The 21,176-nt window shown below is 41.8% G+C and overlaps 1 protein-coding gene across 1 annotated transcript in view; it reads right to left on the bottom strand.

Annotated features, from left to right (window-relative positions):
- Positions 1–2,081: 2,081 nt before the first annotated feature.
- Positions 2,082–21,176, bottom strand: part of LOC308093640 (calsyntenin-2-like) — a 78,528-nt gene continuing 59,433 nt past the window's right edge. Inside the window, exons 11-18 of the mRNA XM_080439971.1 lie at positions 19,839–20,005; positions 15,163–15,311; positions 9,744–10,018; positions 8,137–8,304; positions 6,002–6,147; positions 3,297–3,417; positions 2,808–2,974; positions 2,082–2,433 (exon numbers count right to left, since the gene is read on the bottom strand). Of these exons, the coding sequence (XP_080296097.1) occupies positions 2,239–2,433; positions 2,808–2,974; positions 3,297–3,417; positions 6,002–6,147; positions 8,137–8,304; positions 9,744–10,018; positions 15,163–15,311; positions 19,839–20,005 (1,388 nt within the window). The 3' untranslated portion in view covers positions 2,082–2,238. The remainder of the gene's footprint in view (positions 2,434–2,807; positions 2,975–3,296; positions 3,418–6,001; positions 6,148–8,136; positions 8,305–9,743; positions 10,019–15,162; positions 15,312–19,838; positions 20,006–21,176) is intronic.

Below are 21,176 nucleotides of genomic sequence, written 5' to 3'. Positions count from 1 at the left end.
AACAATGCAGGATTCCATGCGTTAGTTTTGAGAAGAGGTGATGCAAACAGGTGACACAAAATGTTTATTCATTTGTATTAAAAGGGTTTCTAGGTTTTTCTACATTAACATAAAAAAGCTGATTTTGCTATTTATAGCTAAAGTATAAACATAGGGTTAAAGGTTAAACTGATTTTGATGCCATATCAACACATTTTGTGGGGACCCCTTAGAACAGTGGTTCTCAACTTTTTCAGGCTGTGACCCCACAATAATCATATTTGAACTACAATAATCATATTTGAACTGGGGACCCCCCACCCTCAGAAGCACTTGTAATTGTAGGCATTACATTTACTTTGACTCGGATCCACAGATAAATATTGTGAAAATAGCCGCCTCGCAACGCCTCGCAACGCTTGTACATCGACTATTTTCAATTTGTTGTGCCTCTTTCTTATATTATTTGACAATTTGTCCAATGTTGATTATATTTATTTTATTAAAAATGTTTTAAATTGTCACTTCACTGTCATCTGGGGAGCCCCCCCAAAATCACGTGGGGAACCACAGGTTGAGAACCACTGCCCTAGAACACACATGGGCAACATGCGGCCCGAGGGAATGACAAATGTACTGTAGCCAAAATACTGTATCAGGTCCTTTTCATTACATTTGTATCCTCTCAGAACTCTGCATTCAATCTTGACTTACTTTCACATTGTGGTCACACTCCCGTAACCTCCAGATAATGCTATCACATGATAATGTTCGAGATAATGCTATGTTTTTTTGTAACCTTTGCGATTACATTTGTATCCCTTCAGAACTCTACATTTATATCCCTTCAGAACTCTGCATTCAGTCTTCACTTCACTTTATCATTGCCTGAGATGACACCACACAATTTTGTTTTCTTGATAGGCTACAAAATAAATGTAAAATGCATGAAGCATAATGATGTAAAAAAAAACATGGCATATTACCAAGCTATACAAATAGCAGACACAATTGGAACTGGAACACTATTGAAGCTGATCTGTATGGTTCTTTCGCCTGATTCGATGAAATTGGAAACCCACCTGAAAAAGATTTTTCTGTTTATTGAGTGCTGGATAGACATGGAGACCCCTGTTACTGAACAAACAATAGCAATGATTACTATCAGAATATCGCGTTTTCGCATTTTACCAAAAAAAAAGAAAAAAAAGAAAACAATAAACGGAACAAAAAAATTAAAAACAGACAATTGTTTTTTTACAAAACATGCTTTATGCAAGAAATGAATATCTACAATACATTGTGCATATTACCCAAACGCCATGGTATGGACTAGGCATATTGTACCTTTTTTTATCATCATACATTTATTGAAGTACATTTTTTTGTTACTTGTAATCAGACATGTTCAGATAGTTGTCACATACTATACGATGGACGACTTGTTGTGCTTTCATAAAAAAAAAGTATGTATATAATGTATGTGTGTGCATATATATATATGTATATATATATATATATATATATATATATATATATATATATATATATATATATATATATATATATATATATATCTCACCTCTTTTCATAACAGTGATTGTGATTATGGAGGACCCTGATTTATCATAGACTGTAGTGCAGTTTGGAGTAGTAGTAGATTTTGACCAGCAGAGAGCAGTGTTGTGTTTTTATCAGGGTGTGTGTGTGTGTGTGTGTGTGTGTGTGTGTGTGTGTGTGTGTGTGTGTGTGTGTGTGTGTGTGTGTGTGTGTGTGTGTGTGTGTGTGTGTGTGCACATGCTTGTTACTATCCTCATGAGGGCCAAATATCAACATCAAGTATAGTAGAACTTAAGAAATACACATTGGGATGACCATTTTCCCGGTCCCCACAGAGAAAATAAAAATAAAAGATTTTTGGAGGAAGACTTTTGGAAAAAGCTAGGGTTAGGATGAGTTATTTAGAGGTTAGGTGTAGCGGTTAGGAGTTGCCTAGTTGCGAGCTGGTGTCATGCACTGAAAATAGCAGATCTACAAGCTCACAACGCGTTGCAGCGCAACAGGTTGTGAGCTTGTAGATCTTCTATTTATCTCAGTGTTCATGTTCAAAATGTGTTCATGTCATCAAAAGTATAGTAATACAAACGTGTGTGTGTGTGTGTGTGTGTGTGTGTGTGTGTGTGTGTGTGTGTGTGTGTGTGTGTGTGTGTGTGCACGCATGTGCACGTGAGAGCCATTGCATCAATTTATAAAGGAGGATCAGTCCCATTCCACGTTGTCCTTCCTCTTCCTCTCCACATGTCCTTCTCTTGCCTGCTGTTCTTCCTCCTCCTCCTCCTCATCCTCGCTGTCAGATGATTCGCCGCTCCAGACATCTCCCGTTGGCTCCTCCTCTTCCTCCGTGCGTGTCTGCTCTCTTACAGCGCCCCCTAGAGCCTGGGGGCCTCCCGTGTTCTACAGAGAACCAAAACAACATAATCGTCACTGTTGGGCAGAAACCTTGTAATCTCCATATTTAATCTTTTTATGTTTACTTTTTATTTTATTGTATTCGATGCTCTACTACAAGAATGTCGCGCAAAAGTAGAGAAATTTATGTGACGTGTTGTGAGCTTTTAGATCGGCTATTTTTGCTGTTGCTATTCAATGCTATTCAAGCCCAAATTACAAATTAGATTATTTGGCAAAATTCACAAACTGTCAGCTGTTTGCAATAAAATGGAAAACCACAGACGCGCACACACACACACTCACACTCGCACACGCACACGCACACACACACACACACACACACACACACACACACACACACACAGGTGCGGCCTCACCTCCATGGGGTTAACAGTGATGGTGAGTGCAGATGTGTCCTTGTCTTGTGTGGATGCATCCTGATGCTGTGTAGTGTGGATCCTGTAGACGCCCATCACCACCATGAGCACCAGACCACTGACACATACTACTATCGCCACTGTCACTGATGGAGAAACACCACCACCTAGAGGACAGAGAGGAGACATCACCACCATGAGCGACACCATATTTGTAAAGTAAAATAGAGTAAAATATAACAACACTTCTCAACTTCACCACTCTGTTCTCCCCCTAGTGGCTGTTTGGCAGATGACAACATACTGTAACTATCTGCCATTCATTCAAAAATAAAAAATAAAATCCCATAGCTGCACTTTAAAATTAAAAAAATATTCACACTTATTTGTAAAGTGTTCCCCGTTTTCCGCTCCGAATTTTATGAATGTTTGTCCTGGAGTCCGTGTTAAAAGCCTGTTTCGACACCATCGTGTTGTCCAGCTTTATACCTGACATGTGTGAGTTGAGGGTGTGAATCACGACCGGATGATGCACAGGTCTCAGGTACTGTGCTTGGGCAGCCATGTGATTGACATGCTCCACTGGCGCCGTGTGATGAAGAACGCTGACCTGAGGGGGGCGGGACAATGATTAAATTAGTTAATTGCTACACGTTCAGCATTAAATGAACTCTAGAACAAGGATTCCCAAACCTTTCAGGCCATGGCCCCCCAAAATTATCATATTTGAACTGGGGACCCCGCCAAAAAATAATCATATTTGAACTGGGGACCCCACCACGTTGACAAGCACTTGGAATTGTAGGCATTACATTTAGTTTGACTCGGTTCCACAGATAAATGTTGTGAAAATAGCCGAACTACAAGAGGCGTTGTGAGCTTGTGGATCAACTATTTTCACAATGTTTGCCTCTTTCTTACGTAATATTTGACGATTTGGCCAATTTGATATTAAAATGGTCTTAACACATTGGGTGCCAGAGGTTTATTAAAATATTATACGTTGAGTGCCAGCATTTCTTCCATCCACTTGCGTTATACATTTCGTGCTGTGAGAAGCCCCGACGCGGAAATGCATGTAAACAAAGCGTGCGTGCGAGACGGCGGAGGGTCCCGACTAACGCCTGGAACAATAATATTTCCAACGCGACCCTCCATTGCAGCGTGATCGCCGATCGAAAACGGCTCGTTTCCACCACATTAAAAAGAAATGGAGATATTAAGCTTTTAATCAAGGAGATAACATTGAAAACGCCGACCGGAAGGATTTTTGACATGGAGCCACATCCAGCCTCTTCTTCTCAGAAACTGCTTGGGTGATGTCAAAGTTTCGTTTTAGCGCCCCACGTGGCCCACATGTATAAAAATAGAATTGGGTCAAAAACGGTCCGGACCGTTTTCGGCACTTCTCGTTTGGACCCTCAAAAACGGTCCGGACCGTTTTTGGCATTCAATGTGTTAAAAGTCTTTAAATTGTCACTTAAGAAATGTGCAGATACCACACTTATACTGTATGTTGGTTTGTTTACTGTTGAGTGAGAAAACAATGTTGCGCTAGTAATTTGGGGACCCCCTCGGGGCCCCGACCCCCAGTTTGGGAAACACTGCTCTAGAATGTACTGTGCAGAAAGAAGATGATGGAACGAGGGCATTGAGAAGAGACACAAAGAGAACTTAAAACTGAAGAACTAAAAATACAAACAATATACTTTATCTTGAGGTACAGGCTTTGTCAATAACAGCATTCCCATACCAGATATAATATCTTCTATAATGCAAAAATGGCAACCCTACTGTAGCTATTATCATACAAAGTGAACTACAGAATAGGGAAAAAAAGAATAATCATCCACCACACAATACTGAATTGGTTTTGAAAAAATGCTTTGAATGAACTTCAACCTGCTTTACTTGCTCCAACATTGTTTCTCAACGCAGGGTCCGGGGACCACCAGAGGCCCAAACAGGTCTGTACTCTCTGTGTACAGATGGCACAAATTGGACTCTTAAACCTGAGGGTCCTTGAAATTAAAAACTAAAGAATCATTGAACGTAACTATACCGGAACCCTGATCGACACTGTAAAATCCTCAGTGTTAATTTAACTCTGACAGTGTACAAATGGAGCCAAGTGGGCTCGTAGGGGTCCATTTTTGGTTCCATTTGTACCGGTGGGGGTCCAGTTGGTTCTCAGAGTCTCATAATTACAGACCTGTAAGTCAGTGGTTCTCAACCTTTTCAGGCCGTGCCCGTGACCCCCCAAAATAATCACATTTCAACTGGGGACCCCCAAAATAATCATATTTGAACTGGGGACCCCCATCCTGATAAGCACTTGGAATGTAGGGGTTGAGGCATTACATTCTTTCGGTTCCACCGATACATATTGTAAAAATAACAGATCTACAAGCTCACAACACCTCGCAACGCAAGGGGTTGTGAGCTTGTAGATCGTCTTTTTTCTCAATTGTTACCTCTTTCTCATATTATTTGACAATTTGGCCAATGTTTGACCAGTTTTGATAGTTGTTGATTACTTTTGATGCAGTGACTCTTTTTTTTTTAGGTATTGAAACGGTCTTAAAAGTCCTTAAATTGTCACTTCACTGTCATATTGGGGACCCCTACAAAATCCTGACCTACAGATTGAGAACCACTGTTGTAAGTGTCCATTTGGACCCCAGGTGGTCCCCAGGCCTGGCAGTGAGAAAAGGTGACTTACAGTAGCCTATAGTATGTAAAAAAGAATATATAAAATTAAACAAAAATGGAAGACAGAGTTATCATTTGAGAGACTGGACACGTGATTATTACATAATCGCCTAATCGCAATTATTTTGAATTATCGTCATAATAGTTTCCATGTTGAAAATTTTTCATAAATTTCAAAAAGATGAAATAGCTGATCTACAGGCTTTACAATGCGTGTTGTAAGCTTGTAGATCAGCTATTTTATTTAATTCCATTATTTTTGGAAAGTACAACATTATGAATGATTATGTCAGAAATGTCTGTACATTTAAGTTATGTGTCATATCTGCCCTGTGCAAATCTGATTACGAAGCCTAAAAGGCAAACAGAAACTAAAATGTGTGTATTCATATGTTCCAGTGTTCAATTCCCCCCCAAAAAGACTAGTACTTGCGTGACAATGAATCGTCAACTTAAACATTGTAATGGTGACAGCCCTATACCTCCATGTTGAACTCGTTGCTGGTGTAGCGTCCGTTGAGTTCAGAACACGTGAGCCTGAACTTCCTGTCGCTCAGCGCGGCCGGGCGCCAGTTCCTGTACCGCACCTGTCTCACAGCCTGCTCATAGTGGAGCATGGAGTCCACACCTACGGTAACAATACACGAGAGATCAGTGGTGTAAAGCAGTGCTTCTCAAACTTTTTCATGTCAAGGACCCCCAAAATGATATGTATTTGGCCGTGGACCCCCATCTCAAAATATTTTGTTCCAAGGATTGTTTGCGACACGTTCTGAGCTTGTAGATTTGCTATTTTCAAAACATTTTGAACTTGTGAAATGGGACATAGGCTACTGCATGATTACATTTGGTATTTTAAGTATATTTAGATGCCAATACTTTTGTACTCTTAATCAAGTACATTTTGAACATCGGACGTTTACTTGTAACAGAGTATTTATTTCTACAATGTGGTAATTGATACTTTTACTTATCCCATTTAGAGCTGAAGCCGATTAAAAAAACGCCTGACCTAAGTTTTCTGAAAAACTTAGGTCAGGCTTTCTGAAAAAATAATATTTATTAAAACAATTTACAAAAAAAATATGTTGCTATGCTGTACAGTACAGTACATAGCAACAACTCCCCCAAAAGGAATCCTGGATTGAAAGGTCTTAGGTGTTCCCGGTCTAAATGCGGTAAAACATGTCAGTACTTCTTCCACCACTGCAAGAGAGCATTCATACTCTTCATGCTTTTAGTTCAGTGGATCCCAAGGAACTCCTGGTACTGCTGGGTTTAGATTCTAGGACATTGTGTTCCTCAAATGTCCCAGCAGGTCTATAACTATAACGTGTAGCATGGAGACATATGTGGCCAGTTTTTTTGCACACACTGGTCTTTTTTTTGCGTTTCATAGGAAAGTAGAGCATCATAGCTTCAACATAAGATGTTTATTTCAATTGACTCAATAGTTTAGAAACTAACCCTTATAAATACAATGAATTAATGGTAGGGCACGTGATTTTCTTTGGTTAAAATAAGTGTTAAATAGCTCTATATTCTCTCAAAGTGTTTGTTCAGTAACAGGAGTGTCCATGTCTCTCCAGCTCTTTATTAAACAAAAAATACATTTTCAGGTCGGGATACCAATTGTATCAAATCCGGATAGAGAACTCAGACAGGATACAGATTAAACAAGTGGAATTGGAAGTGATGACACAACAAAATGAGCAGACACAATTGGAACTGGAACACTATAAAAATTAAGCTGATACATTATGTAATCTCCTCTGAATACTGAACAAACACTCTATAGCAATGATTACTATCAGAATATAGTGCTTTAACCTTTTAACAAAAAAAAAAAACGTGTTCACTTAGGCCTACTCTACCATTTATGTGTGTGTGTGTGTGTGTGTGTGTGTGTGTGTGTGTGTGTGTGTGTGTGTGTGTGTGCGTGTGCGTGTGTGTGTGTGTGTACAGATAAATGCATTTGAATGGTGAGATACATGACTCACACTTGCTATTCAGAGACGATAATACTATCCCACGGTACTGTGCGTGAATGGTGTGAAATTCCTAGGCAATCAAATAGGCAATCTACAAGCTCACAATGCATCGTGACAAATTGTGAGCGTATAGATCTGCTACCACACTTCTTTAGTGTGGCACTCTTGTATGATGAAGTTGGCCATTCATTTACAATTGTTTTTTATAAATATACAAGGTTTCTGTCCACAATAATATTTTCATTGCAGTATGGGCACTGCCAATCCCCTCTCTCCCTCCATCCCATTATATGGAAATTGCTGGGGTAGAGTTGGTGGCATCCTACCATATATGGCAGTTTCCCAAACACTGGGTCTGGACCCATTTGTGGGTTGTGGACAAATTGTTAAGGGTCGCGAGCGTATATCCAGTTTATTGTTATTTCAAAACATTTTCTTTTTTTTAAAGAAAATAATAAAAATAACAAAGCTTTTAAGGAGTAGGTCTACCCTAGTGAAAATAGCAGATCTACAATCACAACGTGTCGCGATGCGACACATCGTGAGCTGTAGTTTGGGTCATGGGGAGACATCAAATTCCACTTTTGGGTCTCAGGCTATGGGAATGGGCTGAGGTACCATCCTACCATATATGGAGATTCCTGAGGTGGAGTTGGTGGCGTCCAGGTGCTTCCCCAGCAGAGCGTTGTGTAGAATCTCCAGACTCTCTCTGTCAGGGTCCAGCTCGTCTCCCATCACCACAACATCACAGTAGTCCAGGTTAAGCATGACCTCCATGACACCGGACCTGGGCGCTAACACATAGTATGCAGCAGTGGTTCTCAAACTTTGTCATGTCAAGGACCAGCAACTTGACACTTATTAGCCCGCGGATCCCCCTTTTGAAAATATATGCCAAGGCCCCCATCATAAGAGAAGATTTGTACATCTCTAGCAGTGGTTTTCAACCATTTAATTTCAAGGACCCCCAGTTTGACATGCATTAAGCCATACGGACCCCCATGTAATGGCATTTCTATCTCTCGGACCCCAATTTATATTGTAAAATCAATGTTAACGGTTCCTAACGGGTACATTTGGTTCCATTTGTACAGTCTCAGAGTTACAGACCCATAAGGGTCCATTTGGTCCCTAACTATCTATCATTTAGCTGGGGACCCCCTGGAACTCCCTCAAGGAGCCCTGGGGTTCCCCGGAACCCACTTTGAGAACCACTGGTACACAGCACCGGGGTTGTATCCAGCCAATCACAAACCATTACCATGTCCTCATGATGTTGTTGCTATAAGTACTAAATAATACTTGAGTAGACTGCCCTAGCGTGTCTGATATCATGTCTAGTCGGGCGGGTTCAAAATCTCTGGAAAAAAATTCCGCCGGATCCTATTGGTTCACCGATCTGTCCGCCAGCCCCCGCCCCGCACCCCTCCTCCTCCCCAATGTGTAGCATTGAGAGCCCTGACGTCACAACATTTGGAGCGACGCCCCTGCACTCTGGTTGGTTGGGGAAATGAAACACTTCCTATGCCCGGGACATCAACTGATTGGTCAAGGCTTTTATTTTTTAGCAAAACTAAAAAATAAAAGTCTGGAGATCGAGGCTAATACTTGAGTAACAATTATCACACTGAGTAAGGTTCCGAACGAAACGAAATAAGGGAAACTAAAAGGACATTAAGTGAGCACTGGTGTGTGCATGTGTTTGCGCGCGTGTGTGTGTGCGCGTGTGTGCGTGTGTGTGTGTGAGTGTTTTGTCATGAGTCTGTCTGTCTGTCTGTCTGTCTGTCTGTCTGTCTGTCTGTCTGTCTGTCTGTCTGTCTGTCTGTCTGTCTGTATACATGTCACCCTGTCCTCAACTTTGTCCACTAGAGGGCCTGAAAATGCAGCTCTTGTGTGTAGGAATCATGCCAGCTATGTCCAATTGAAAATGATTGAACTCTGCAAGTAATTGTAGCCTCTAAACTTCAAAACCTCTAAACTTGAAAACCTCTGAACTTCAAGGTGCTCGGGTGCCGGTGCAGGGCACCTAATCACTGGGACCCCAGTCTACACTGTACAATCCCCAGTGTTAATGTAAAATCCCCAGTGTTAATGTAACTCTGAGAGTGTACAAATGGAACATAGTAGACCCGTAAGGGTCCATTTGAACACTCCCCGGTGGTCCCCAATCTCAACATTGCGCTCTCCGACATAACGTTGGAATGTATTGACATCTACAATGACCTCCACACACCTGCACTGAATGGTGAGCCGTCTCCCTTGACCATTGTGCTGGCGATGTGCACTTCTTTGAAGGGAGCGACGCCCGCCGGCCTGCGCAGGTCCGCTGCAGGCCTGACGAGTCGATGGGATCCCGTGATTTTGATCCTGGGCTCGCCGGGTGTTAGGGCAGGCCTGGCGAGTCGATGGGACCTGGAGAGGGTGCTCCTGGGTGCTCCGCTGGGTGGCAGCACCCTCACTACCACGCTGATGTCTGGTATGGAGACACAGGAGTCCTCCCCGAAACACCTGACACACAAACAGTGGTGGATATTTTACTTCACCACTTAAACCTAAGTCCCTCAGGGATCTTTGTGTATTTTCTGTTTTTTGTTATTGTGGGGAAAGCTTTCGCAGAAAATAGCAGATTCACAACGCGTCGCGTTGCGAAAGCTTTCTCTGCCATATGGATGCATGGGGTTCAAGTGGTTAAAGGGGTATTTCACTTTAAAACACTTCTGGGATATTTCTTACATCCTGGGTTCTGTGTGCACCCCAGGCAGTTTTTTAATTGCTTGATTGAAAATGTAGATATTTGACTTTTTATCAGACCATATAAACCAATTGTAACTTCAAATTACATTTTAACCATGTTAGATTAATTGAAAACAAATCCTTGGTTCTGGTGACTGATATAAGTGTCCTTCTACTGTATGAGCGGGCCGTGTTTTTTCCAATTACTTTTTTCATTTAGTTTGTATTTTAATTTACTTGAAAAAATTAATGGGGAAAAAAGTAATTAAAAAAAGAAAGGAAAACCCCTCAGTCACCAGAACCAGGAATGTGTGTTTTCAATTAATCTAACAAAATGGAGTTTGAAGGTATAAATAGTTATATACTGTAGGAAGGGGGCGTGTCTGATTTAACCCCAGCAGTGATTTAAAGTGATATTCCACTTTAAGCTAAAGAAGCAATACCACAATGCTCTGTTACAAGTAAAAGCCCAGCATTCAAAATGTTTATTATAAAATAGCACCATTTCTGTCTACTCCCTCTGCATCTTGTTGGTGGGCTATGGACAGTTCAGAAACCTGCCTACCAGTGATATCATTTATTTTCTTTTTTTTCTCCCACGATTTTGTAACCAATGTTTTCACCCAGTGCCAATTTCCTATGTAGTCCTGGGCGCTACTCTCCCTCTGCCAGCCTGGGGAAAGCCCAGAACTGAGCTCATGCCTCCTTCAATGCATGAGGAGCTAGCAAGCCGCTTTTTATCATCTGACAGAGGGGAGATTCCCTGGTTAGACGTAGCGCGTGGAAGGAACACGTTATTCCAACCAGTTCCTTTCCCCTCCATCAGGCGCCCCGGATGTTTTTTGTGAGGGTACCTACCCTAGGCGGGGACACAGATTTGTCACGATTTTTCCAAAAATAGCAGATCTACAGTACAAGCTTGTATATCTGCTATTTTTGAATAGCCAAAGAAATCTTAAAATGACACACAGATGCGCTCCCGGTCTTAAAGGGTTAATTCCACTCCTGCACGGCCCCACCGGATGTCTGACTATCACCGCCCGCTGTGTGTTCCTAACCCGCTTCCGTCCACAGCCACGTTTAATCACTTGAACCCCAGCATCCATATTCTGGGGGGAACATTAGCCAGAGTTTTGGTGTTATACGGGGCGAAAAAAAAGGTGCAGTCGCAAAGTGCAGTCTTACTGAAAACGAACTGCACTTTGTGCTAGAGGGTTTAAGTGGCTAAACTGCCCGCTCCCGAAATGCCAATTACAAACTAAACATTTCAGCACTATACGGAAGGAGCTGGTTGGGAACGCAGCGGGACTGAGTTGAAACGTTTCAGCACCACGGAGAGAGACATAAAAGGAGACTGCTCAGCATTCATGAAAAGATGCATAGCAAAAGTAAATGCACGTGCACACGCGCACGCGCACGCACACGCACACGTACACACACACACACACACACACACACACACACACACACACACACACACACACACACACACACACACACACACACACACACACACACACACACACACACACACACACACACAGAGAATTGGAACTTAAAAGGACCCCTGGCTAATAACCCAAATGTGCCTTAAATTAACACATTATAATTGCCTTCTATAACTAAAATAACACATTTAAAACACTTTATATATTCTTTCACTAATATTTTTTTTTTTACTAAAGATGAACCGTCGCAGGTCATTTGTCCATGTGTGGTCCAGCCCTATGGAATGCATTTGCAAAGAAAACATATTTAAAATATTGCTTTGATGTTCATATTAACCGTGTAGGAAGTGTTAAGTTGTTTTTTATTAGGACATGCTAATAACATTCCACAGGGCTGGACAACACATGGACAAATGACATCATCAACTTGTGACGGGTGTTGTCCCTATTGAGTGAAAGATGAACTATTTCTAAAATAAATACAATATTTAAGATGTTTTTAATTGTATATTTTAGTTATAGAGGGCAATTATAATGCATTAAGGCACATTTGCCTTATTAGCCAGGGAGATGAGGAAGCGACAGAAAGTAAGACATGAAATAAAGTTAGTGTTCTAATGTGCATATTGCTTTTAAGTCCACTTTATGCCCCTCCAAGTTTTTTTTCTTTCTTTCCTTCTTGTAAGAGAAGAGTGTTCAGTAGCAGTTTGCCATACTTTGGATGCTACAGATTTGATATTTTGGCAGATGGCTGTTTGAAAAAAGAATAGAAGAAACTCACACATGCAGAAAGCCCTGAACTGCTTTTAATTAGCTGAGAAAAACCGTTCCAGAAATGGAATGGTTCCAGTCATTTATAGTGCTTCTGTCAACACAATGCTAGGCTACGGTGAAGCGCGATGGTGTCATGAGCCGCGAACGGACAAAAATAGCAAACCTGTTAGCACAGTGACCCCCCCCATTTTTTTTCATTGTATTTAAACTGGGGACCCCCACCCTGACAAGCACTTGCAATTGAGTTGAGGCATTACATTTTGTTTGACTCGGTTCCACAGATAATTATTGTGAAAATAGCTGCAGTAATGGTCTTTTTCCTTTTCTGTCTTTTTTTAGGTATTAAAAAGGTCTTAAAAAAGTCCTTAAATTGTCACTTCACTGGCATAATATGGTGACCACCCAAACATCATGTGGGCACTCCCCTGGGGGCCCCGAGCCACAGGTTGAGAACCACTGCTATAGTATAGCTCAACACTGTGGCATAGCAAAGTCTCCCAGCGTCTCGCTAGGGACTGCCTCAGCAGCCTTCACACAGGACGTCGAATGAACCGAAACCAGCGCTCCTCAAAACAAGGATCTTCCTTAGAACAAGGATAGCGCTCAGTGACACTTTTTTTAATGAGGTAACAAGGCGTTAGTTAAACTGTTTTAAATTGTCTCCGGCTTGGGCTGTGTCGGCAGAGCCACAAATGGTCTGGTATCGTACCAGAGATCCTCCCAGTGGTTAGACATCTAACTATAGATGTGTGACTGGCCTTTGCATAGTATAAGAAATGTCAATCATCATCCTACACACAGTCACTGTATGGTAATGAAGCAATAAGTCGTGGTTCTGGTTTTCCCGACTGCAGTAAAAGGCAAAAGAGGATTTCGCACACCGTATAGCTCCCTTCTTTCCCAACTGCAGTCAAACGATTGGTTATTATACAGAAAGACACTTTGTTAACTGACTAAGTATTATCGTTAAAACCAGCGTGATTTAAAATGAGAGTGACGACACTAGCGTTGACTCCCATTGTAGGAATGGAATGCGGAAATGCTCTGTCTATCTCAACAAGGAAGTTCCAATGTTTGGAACTACAGTGAACTACAGCCCATAGCGGCCCGCTTTGCGGCGAGATCAAAGCATGTCATAACTCTCTCTCTCTCTATGGGTCTGGTTATAACGTGCTGTTCCACTGAGCTTATAATGCATTATAACCAGAATTATGACCAGCATAAACATTGTTAACATTGTTAAGTTGTTACACATAATGATAAACATTTATAATGAGTGTTACGGAAGCCTTAAGTGCATTATAAAGTATTATTATTGTGATTATAATGCATTAAAGACCCAACCTTTAAGTAAAGTGTTACCAAATGTTATACTACACTCCACTCACTTGCATTACTTCAGAAACAGACAGACAGACAGACAGACAGACAGACAGACAGACAGACAGACAGACAGACAGACAGACAGACAGACAGACAGACAATTTCCCCATCTAATTAATGAGGAACTGGCTACTTTGACATGTTGTGAGCTTGTAGATCTGCTTTTTTCAATATTGTCTTGAAAGATCTAAGAGACATTTGGAATCATAAAATAAATAAAGAAAAAGGAAAAACAAAAAAAGAAAGGACAAGACATGAAAATGTTTGAGAATCACTGGTTTCTCTCCAATGTTTAAACCCAGTGCTGTTGTGTTTTCAAGGTTAACCGAGCAGGTCCATGGTGCTGAAATGTTCAAATCATGCATCTCTCTCTCTCTCTCTCTCTCTCTCTCTCTCTCTCTCTCTCTCTCTCTCTCTCTCTCTCTCTCTCTCTCTCTCTCTCTCTCTCTCTCTCTCTCTCTCTCTCTCTCTCTCTCTCTCTCCCCCCCCCCCCCCCCCTGTCAGTGTGCTGTTTGCCCTGTGTTGGCTGTGTTGTGTTTTTTTGTTGTGTTGTGTTGTTTGCGGCAGACAGTTGACACATCAATCTATGCACACATGACTGATTAATGCCTCCCACATTATTTCCGTTCCCTGTTGTTGTTTTGTCAATACAAATCTTATTTCACACCAGTAACCTCGCCTGGTCTCCCATTTCTAGGAGTCAAGCTGTGACAAAGTAAACACATGCTGTTCTCACACACCATTACTCCTAACAGCCTTATACTAAAACTATGGAGGTGTAGCGCAGAAAAGTGTTTCCCTTGCTGCACGGACAGCTTCATCATGCCATTTGGAGACGAAGGTTAACAGAAACAGAACATCTGGTGAAGAACATGAAACTGAGTGTGTGTGCAGTGGTGTAAAGGACGTTCACTCAAGTACTATACTTTGAGGTTCTTTTACTTTACTTTTGCATGTTTCAATACTTCATAGTACTACTCCAATACATCTCAGGCTAATATTGTACTTTTTATTCCACAACAATAATTTGACAACTTTAGTAACTAAGTTGAATTAACCAACAGCAGATGTATACAGGTGAATACAGGACTTTTACTTGTATCAGAGCATTTGTCTACATTGTGGTATTGCTACAACTACACAGAGAGGTGTTAAAATGGATCGAAAGGTTTAACAACGTATAGATGTTCCAGGTCTAAATGGGTTTAGTACAAAAAAGGACGTGCTTCTTCCACCACTTTGTGTGCGTGTGGGTGTGCGCGCGCAAGTGCGTTGTACGCGCGCACGCGCGTGTGTGTGTGTGTGCGTACTCACTGCAGGGTGGTGGTGATGTGCAGCGTGCGGGGGCCAGGCGAGGGGAACTGCAGGGGGTTGATGTAAGACACTCTGCTCATGACAGCACTGATGCTGCTCACATCTGCACTGTCCAACACCAACACTGACTGAGCTGGGTTCAAATGGAACTGCACTCACGTACACGCACACACACGCACGCACGCACGCAAGCACGCACGCACGCACGCACGTGTACACACACACACACACACACACACACACACACACACACACACACACACACACACACACACACACTGTCAAAGTCAACCAACATCATTACAACCACAGTATTGTACAATACAACAACATTTTCAGGCCGCTATGTGGCCTTCAAATCCAGTCCTATATTCCAATTTGGCTGATCAGAGCAATGGTCACCGGGTCATGGCCGTTTGAAATGTTAGACAATACTGCAACACTGCTGTAACGGCCCATATGTGTGCAATCTAGGTTTTATAGGTCCCTGACATGCATGGCCCCTGGTGCATGTGACTATTCTCATGTTCGACCCCTGAACAGTATTTGTGCCAAGTTTGGTGCAGATTGGAGCAACTGTGTGCCTGTGGCCCTGGGGGGCCATAATGTGGCCCCTGGTGTGAGTATTGTCATGGCAGACCCCTTAAACAGTGTTTGTGCCAAGATCTGGTGCAAATGGGAGTAACAGTGTGTCTGTGGTCCTCGACGGGCCCCTGGAGACCACACGTGGTCCCGTGGTCCCTGGGTGCGTCTCGCAGGTCTGCATGTTACGTTTGTGACGTCCACCGCTCACCCATTAGGTCATTTTAATATAGGATAACTTCAGTGGTAAAAGTTCACACAGGCACAAATCAGACACCTTGTATAATACTAGTAGCGTTGATCAGAATCTTACATCACACGGCCAATCAAACCTGGATGTTACATTTGTGACAATTATACGCCACTAATTATTATTCAAAACAGGTTGTGTGTTTTTCCATTTTATATGAAAGTAAAACATCTAAGCTATTAACACACATTTTTTGATCAATTTCCAGTTCCGGTTTGACCACCGGAAACAGAATTATTTGGGATCCGGTTTTGCCGATCCCGTCGGCCCTCGTTCTAATGACGAAACTGAAACTCCATTTTCTCCTAGTAGTTTTTTCTCCTCGCATATCACTGTTTAACGTAAACCGTTCTAACTACAACAATGGAGCTCCGTTTGACACGTGGTTTTCACTGGTAGAATCAGTGAGATGTCGCCGATGTTTACAAACAGTGCACAGCTCAATCTTAAGGATTTTAACAAGGTCTATGGCGACGTGAAAAAAACAAAAAAACAACAATAACACGTTGGCACTGGTGAGTACATTATGAGATTAACGTCTGGCATGGAATGTGTTAAACAAGGTATTTAGATTGACTCAATCGTTTTTTTGGAATGTAACCTTATAGAATTCAATTCAATTCAAACTTTATTCCAGACACACAGGGGGTCCATAGTTACATACAGATAAAAACAAACAAATATTTAAGAAAGTAAAAAAAATAAAAATAGATAAAAACAAGGGCATACTATTACAAACAATTTACACATAAAGACTATTTCTCCAGTGATTCCGTAGCCTGGATGAGTACCGGAGAAAGCTCTTCCCAGGCTTGACTAAATCCTCAATAATACAATTCCTGGACTCATCCAGGCGAGACATGAACCCATACATGGAGTGCCTTAAGAGAGCCTCACAGGTGTGAATACCACATGTCACAAATAAGTGACTGGCACTATGCCATCTAGGGACCTTAAGTAGAATCCTCAAGGCATCATTGTATGCTACCTTGAGCCTCCGCATACTACCCTTCTTGTAAGAGCACCACAAGAAGGCTGTATACATGGGAGTGCAAAATGCTTTAAATAGAGCACATTTAACATGATCTGAACACATGCTGAATCTTCGAAGCAGCATATTGGCCTGGGCATAAAGTATGCGGCACTGCCTAGAGATATCTCTATCATCTTGGAGGTTGTCAGTAAAGATGTGGCCCAGATACTTAATTTCCTGACACAATGATAATGGACTGTTACTTAAAGAAAAGGCTGGAAAAGTCAATTTCTTGTCATCCTTACTTCTCACAATCATGACACTACTTTTTTTTGCATTATATATAATGTCATGGTCCGTGCCATACTTAGAGCAAATTTTCAGTAGCTGTTGTAACCCGCCACTGTACAGACTTAGTACAACCAGGTCATCAGCATACATCAGGTGATTGATGATAGTGTTTCCTACCAAACATCCCGTATTGCACTTATTTAGTTCAACTGATAGATCATTCATATAAACATTAAATAAAACAGGAGACAAAATCCCCCCTTGGCGTACCCCATTACTAACAGAGAATTGGGCGGATAATGCATTACCCCATTTGACATGCATTTTTTGATTAGCATACCAAAATACCAGTATACGTACAATGAGTCTTGGTGTGCCTCTATCACCATGACACTCGTGTCATGGTGATAGAATGATTATGAGCTTTAAAAAACTGCTACAAGAGAAGAAAGATGGTGAAATACAATGATTCACACTCTCTATTCAGACTGTTGAGTCTATAGAACTGTACCAGAATACATTGCATGTGAAAGTCATTGAATTGTGGTGTAAAAGTATTTTGGTATTTGCTCTTTTCGCAATTTTTGTTTTGTTTTTACTTTTTGAAAAAAACATATTTTTGACAATTTCTGACAATTTAATGACTTAAATAGGGATACCAGGTTCATTGCCAGGTTTACCTCTGAACAGACACCGAAAGCATTTGAAAAATGTGGAATATCTTTGAAACATTTTAACAACACATGTCTTGTCCCTGGCGCAAACATCTTTTCAGATGGGGATCCTTGACATGAAAACCTTTGAGAAGCACTGCCTTTAGGGCTCCAACATGTCTCACCCACGCAATGGGACATCACAATGTATAATAAATATCCATTAGTGTTTACATAGGATGGATGCATGGTTTTATTTTGTCATTGAACACACGTGTACAACAAAATGATCTTAAAGGGATCAATCCAATGCAAAAAGAGCGACCCGTCATAAAATTATTGGCTCAGGAATGCGACAAAAACAAAAAAGTCTCTATGAATTCCAGGCTTCATGGGGTGTGTAATTGATCGAAAATAAGTACTTTTTTGGCTGAACTACTCCTTTAACTGCTAGGCTATGTATTAGGCTACTACTAATACAAACTGCTTCAAATACTGCTCATTTAATTGGAATAACCTAATAACTTTCCTATCATTATATTAGACTAACAAGCTCGTCAGATGGTGGGATATCAGTTTTCTTCGCAATTTTGTAAAGTGTAAAGCATTACAATTCAGTCTTTTTTTATTTAAAACAAATATTATTATGTAACATTCTTGAAATACATGCGCATGGAGTCATCCTATCTCTTCGTTGGATTTCAGCGAGCAGCTTTCCAAAGCAAGGCTAGGTCTATGACGTCGAATCAAACCCCCCCATCCCTCCCCCCCAGGAACATCAGGGCAAAATGCTCCCTTTAGTGATGTATTTATTTGTGTACACACTGGATAAACGAACTCAATTTTACTGTATAGCTACAGCAGCAGACGAGAGAGAGAGAGAGAGAGAGAGAGAGAGAGAGAGAGAGAGAGAGAGAGAGAGAGAGAGAGAGAGTTCTTTATGAATAATTCTGATAGCTGTATCTTGTTTACATTTGCTTGTGTGTCGTTGCTTGAGGAAGCTGAGGCTCCAATGAATGCAACGCCCTGGGATACAATGCAAATGTCTCTGTCGGGTAGAAACCTCATAATGTCCAAAACTGTTACTTTTCAGCATTCAAAATTCAAAAATAGCGAAAGTAGCAGATCGACAAGCTCGAAACGCATCGCTTGTGGATCTGCTACTTCTGATGCTTGCGTGTGACGCTGTAGTGTGATAGAAGTAGGGCATTAATTTACGAGAAAACACAAAAAGTTAAAATATGGAGATAAGGGGTTTCTGCCCGACAACAACGATTTGCTTGTGTGTTGTTGCTTGTGGAAGCTGAGGCTCCAATGACGCCCTGGAATGCAATGCAAATGGAAGTGATTAGGATTACAAAGCACTGAGCCAGCGCCTCCCCAGGGGTTCCCGACAAGGACCCCCAAAAATATACGTATTTGGCCGCAGACCACCATCTGAAAATATTTTATTCCAGGAGACCCCCCAGAAGCAAAGATTTGAGTAAAAAAAAATCCCCTTTAAAAATATATTCATAGGTTTGCATAATTGTTCAAGATTTTTCTAAAATAGCCAAAGAAATCTTAAAATGACACAGATGCCCTGGAATACAATGCAAATGGAGGTGATTAGGATTACAAAGCACTGAGCCAGCGCCTCCCCAGGGATTCCCGACATGTCCCTACAACTTGGGGGGGACGTGGGAGGCAGCCGATCGTTTGATCCCAAAAAAAAGCCATCAGACTTGGTATAAAATGGCCTCATTTCATTTAAAAGAGAAAACTTTTTAGAATTTTTAAGTCAGACGCGCGTGCACACGACATATCTAGGAAAAGTCAAGAATTGGAGCGCACTACGAGCACCCTGCGTGCGTGCACTTTTAGATCATTCATTTATTCTTATGTGGGCCAAATATTAACACAAGTATGGCGTGTGTCTTCTTCTCACCTTGACGTCCTTGGTCAAGCTCTCCAGGGAGTTGATGTCCAAAGCTTCCTTGCAGGCCAGCAGACAGGAGATGACCTTCTGGCTCTCCATGCCACCCGGCCCCATTGTCAGGCCCGACAAGCTGCCCCTGAAATACTGAGTGAATTTCGGAGTCTCCATCTCACCACCTGATGAATGAAGAACGTAAGAGCTGAGTAGGATAGAATATTGTGATTTGAATGAGCTGGAGAATTACATAAATTTTATTTTATGTTGTCCTTCGTATCATGATCCGAGAGAAATTATGTATTATATTTGTTGTAAAAGTCCATACCCCTGATTTAAATTTGATAGATTGTGAGAATGGTGCTTTGATGGCATTTCTTTTTGATCATATTTTTGCATTTTCAGAATATCGTTATAAAGTGTGGGATCAGAGGAGAAGGGTGACTTAGATGAACTTTTACTTATTTTTCTTTTTACAGTATACTCTATGTGCAGGTCTGTATGAATTTATGTAGCCTACTGTAACCTTGTTTCATACATACGTTATTGCTACATTGCACTGTAAAAACAACCCATTAGAGTGGCTAGCAGTAACAGCTGATGGAGAATAATCCACAAGCCTAAAGGGCTAACAATGGCAAAAGCCTGGCCCAGACGGTTGGCGTAACCGTCTGGCCACATACAGTAGGCTGGTAATCCGCGGGTTCGACTCCCGATCCCGAAGACCTTTGCTCTGTGTCACCCCCCATCTCTCTCCCCATGTCCTGTCAGTCTACTGTTCCTGAAGCAAACCGAACTCTGACCACCTCCCGAGGTTGTCTGAGTGCGGTTTGCTTCAAAGGGGTCCTTTTGGAGTGTTCACATGAGCAAAACATTCTCCCTTAACAGTTTTTGAGTTTGTTTTGAGGTCTCAAATGAGACGATACAGTATGTGAAAACATCCTAAATGCCAAACCAAAATCTGAGTACTTCCTCCGCCACAACCCTGATGTCATCAATGTGACGTCATAGACCGGCCGCCAGAGTACTATAATAAAGAGCACTGCACTCAGACAGTGCAGTGCATCAGGATTAAGTAGTTGTTTCATTTGTTAACAGTTAAGTAATTAATTCAATTCCAAAATGGCGGACGTTTCGCCCAGCGTTTCAGGCACTGCTACCCCAACCAAGGCTACAGCAAGAAGGAGGAGGAGAAGCTCGAAGTCCGCGGGTCCCAAGAGAACCGTCAGACGCAGGAGGAGGAGGACCACCGCCAAGAGACGTGTTGCGTCCGCGAGGCCCAGGAGGAGGAGGAGACGCTCCGCGGCCAAGAAGCCGGCCACCAGGAGACGCAGAAAGTCGACCACGCGTCGC

This window comes from Gymnoscopelus braueri, assembly GCF_963280865.1.
Source record: "Gymnoscopelus braueri genome assembly, chromosome: 10".
NCBI classification, from domain to species: domain Eukaryota; kingdom Metazoa; phylum Chordata; class Actinopteri; order Myctophiformes; family Myctophidae; genus Gymnoscopelus; species Gymnoscopelus braueri.
This window is presented reverse-complemented; position numbering and strand designations above follow the sequence as displayed.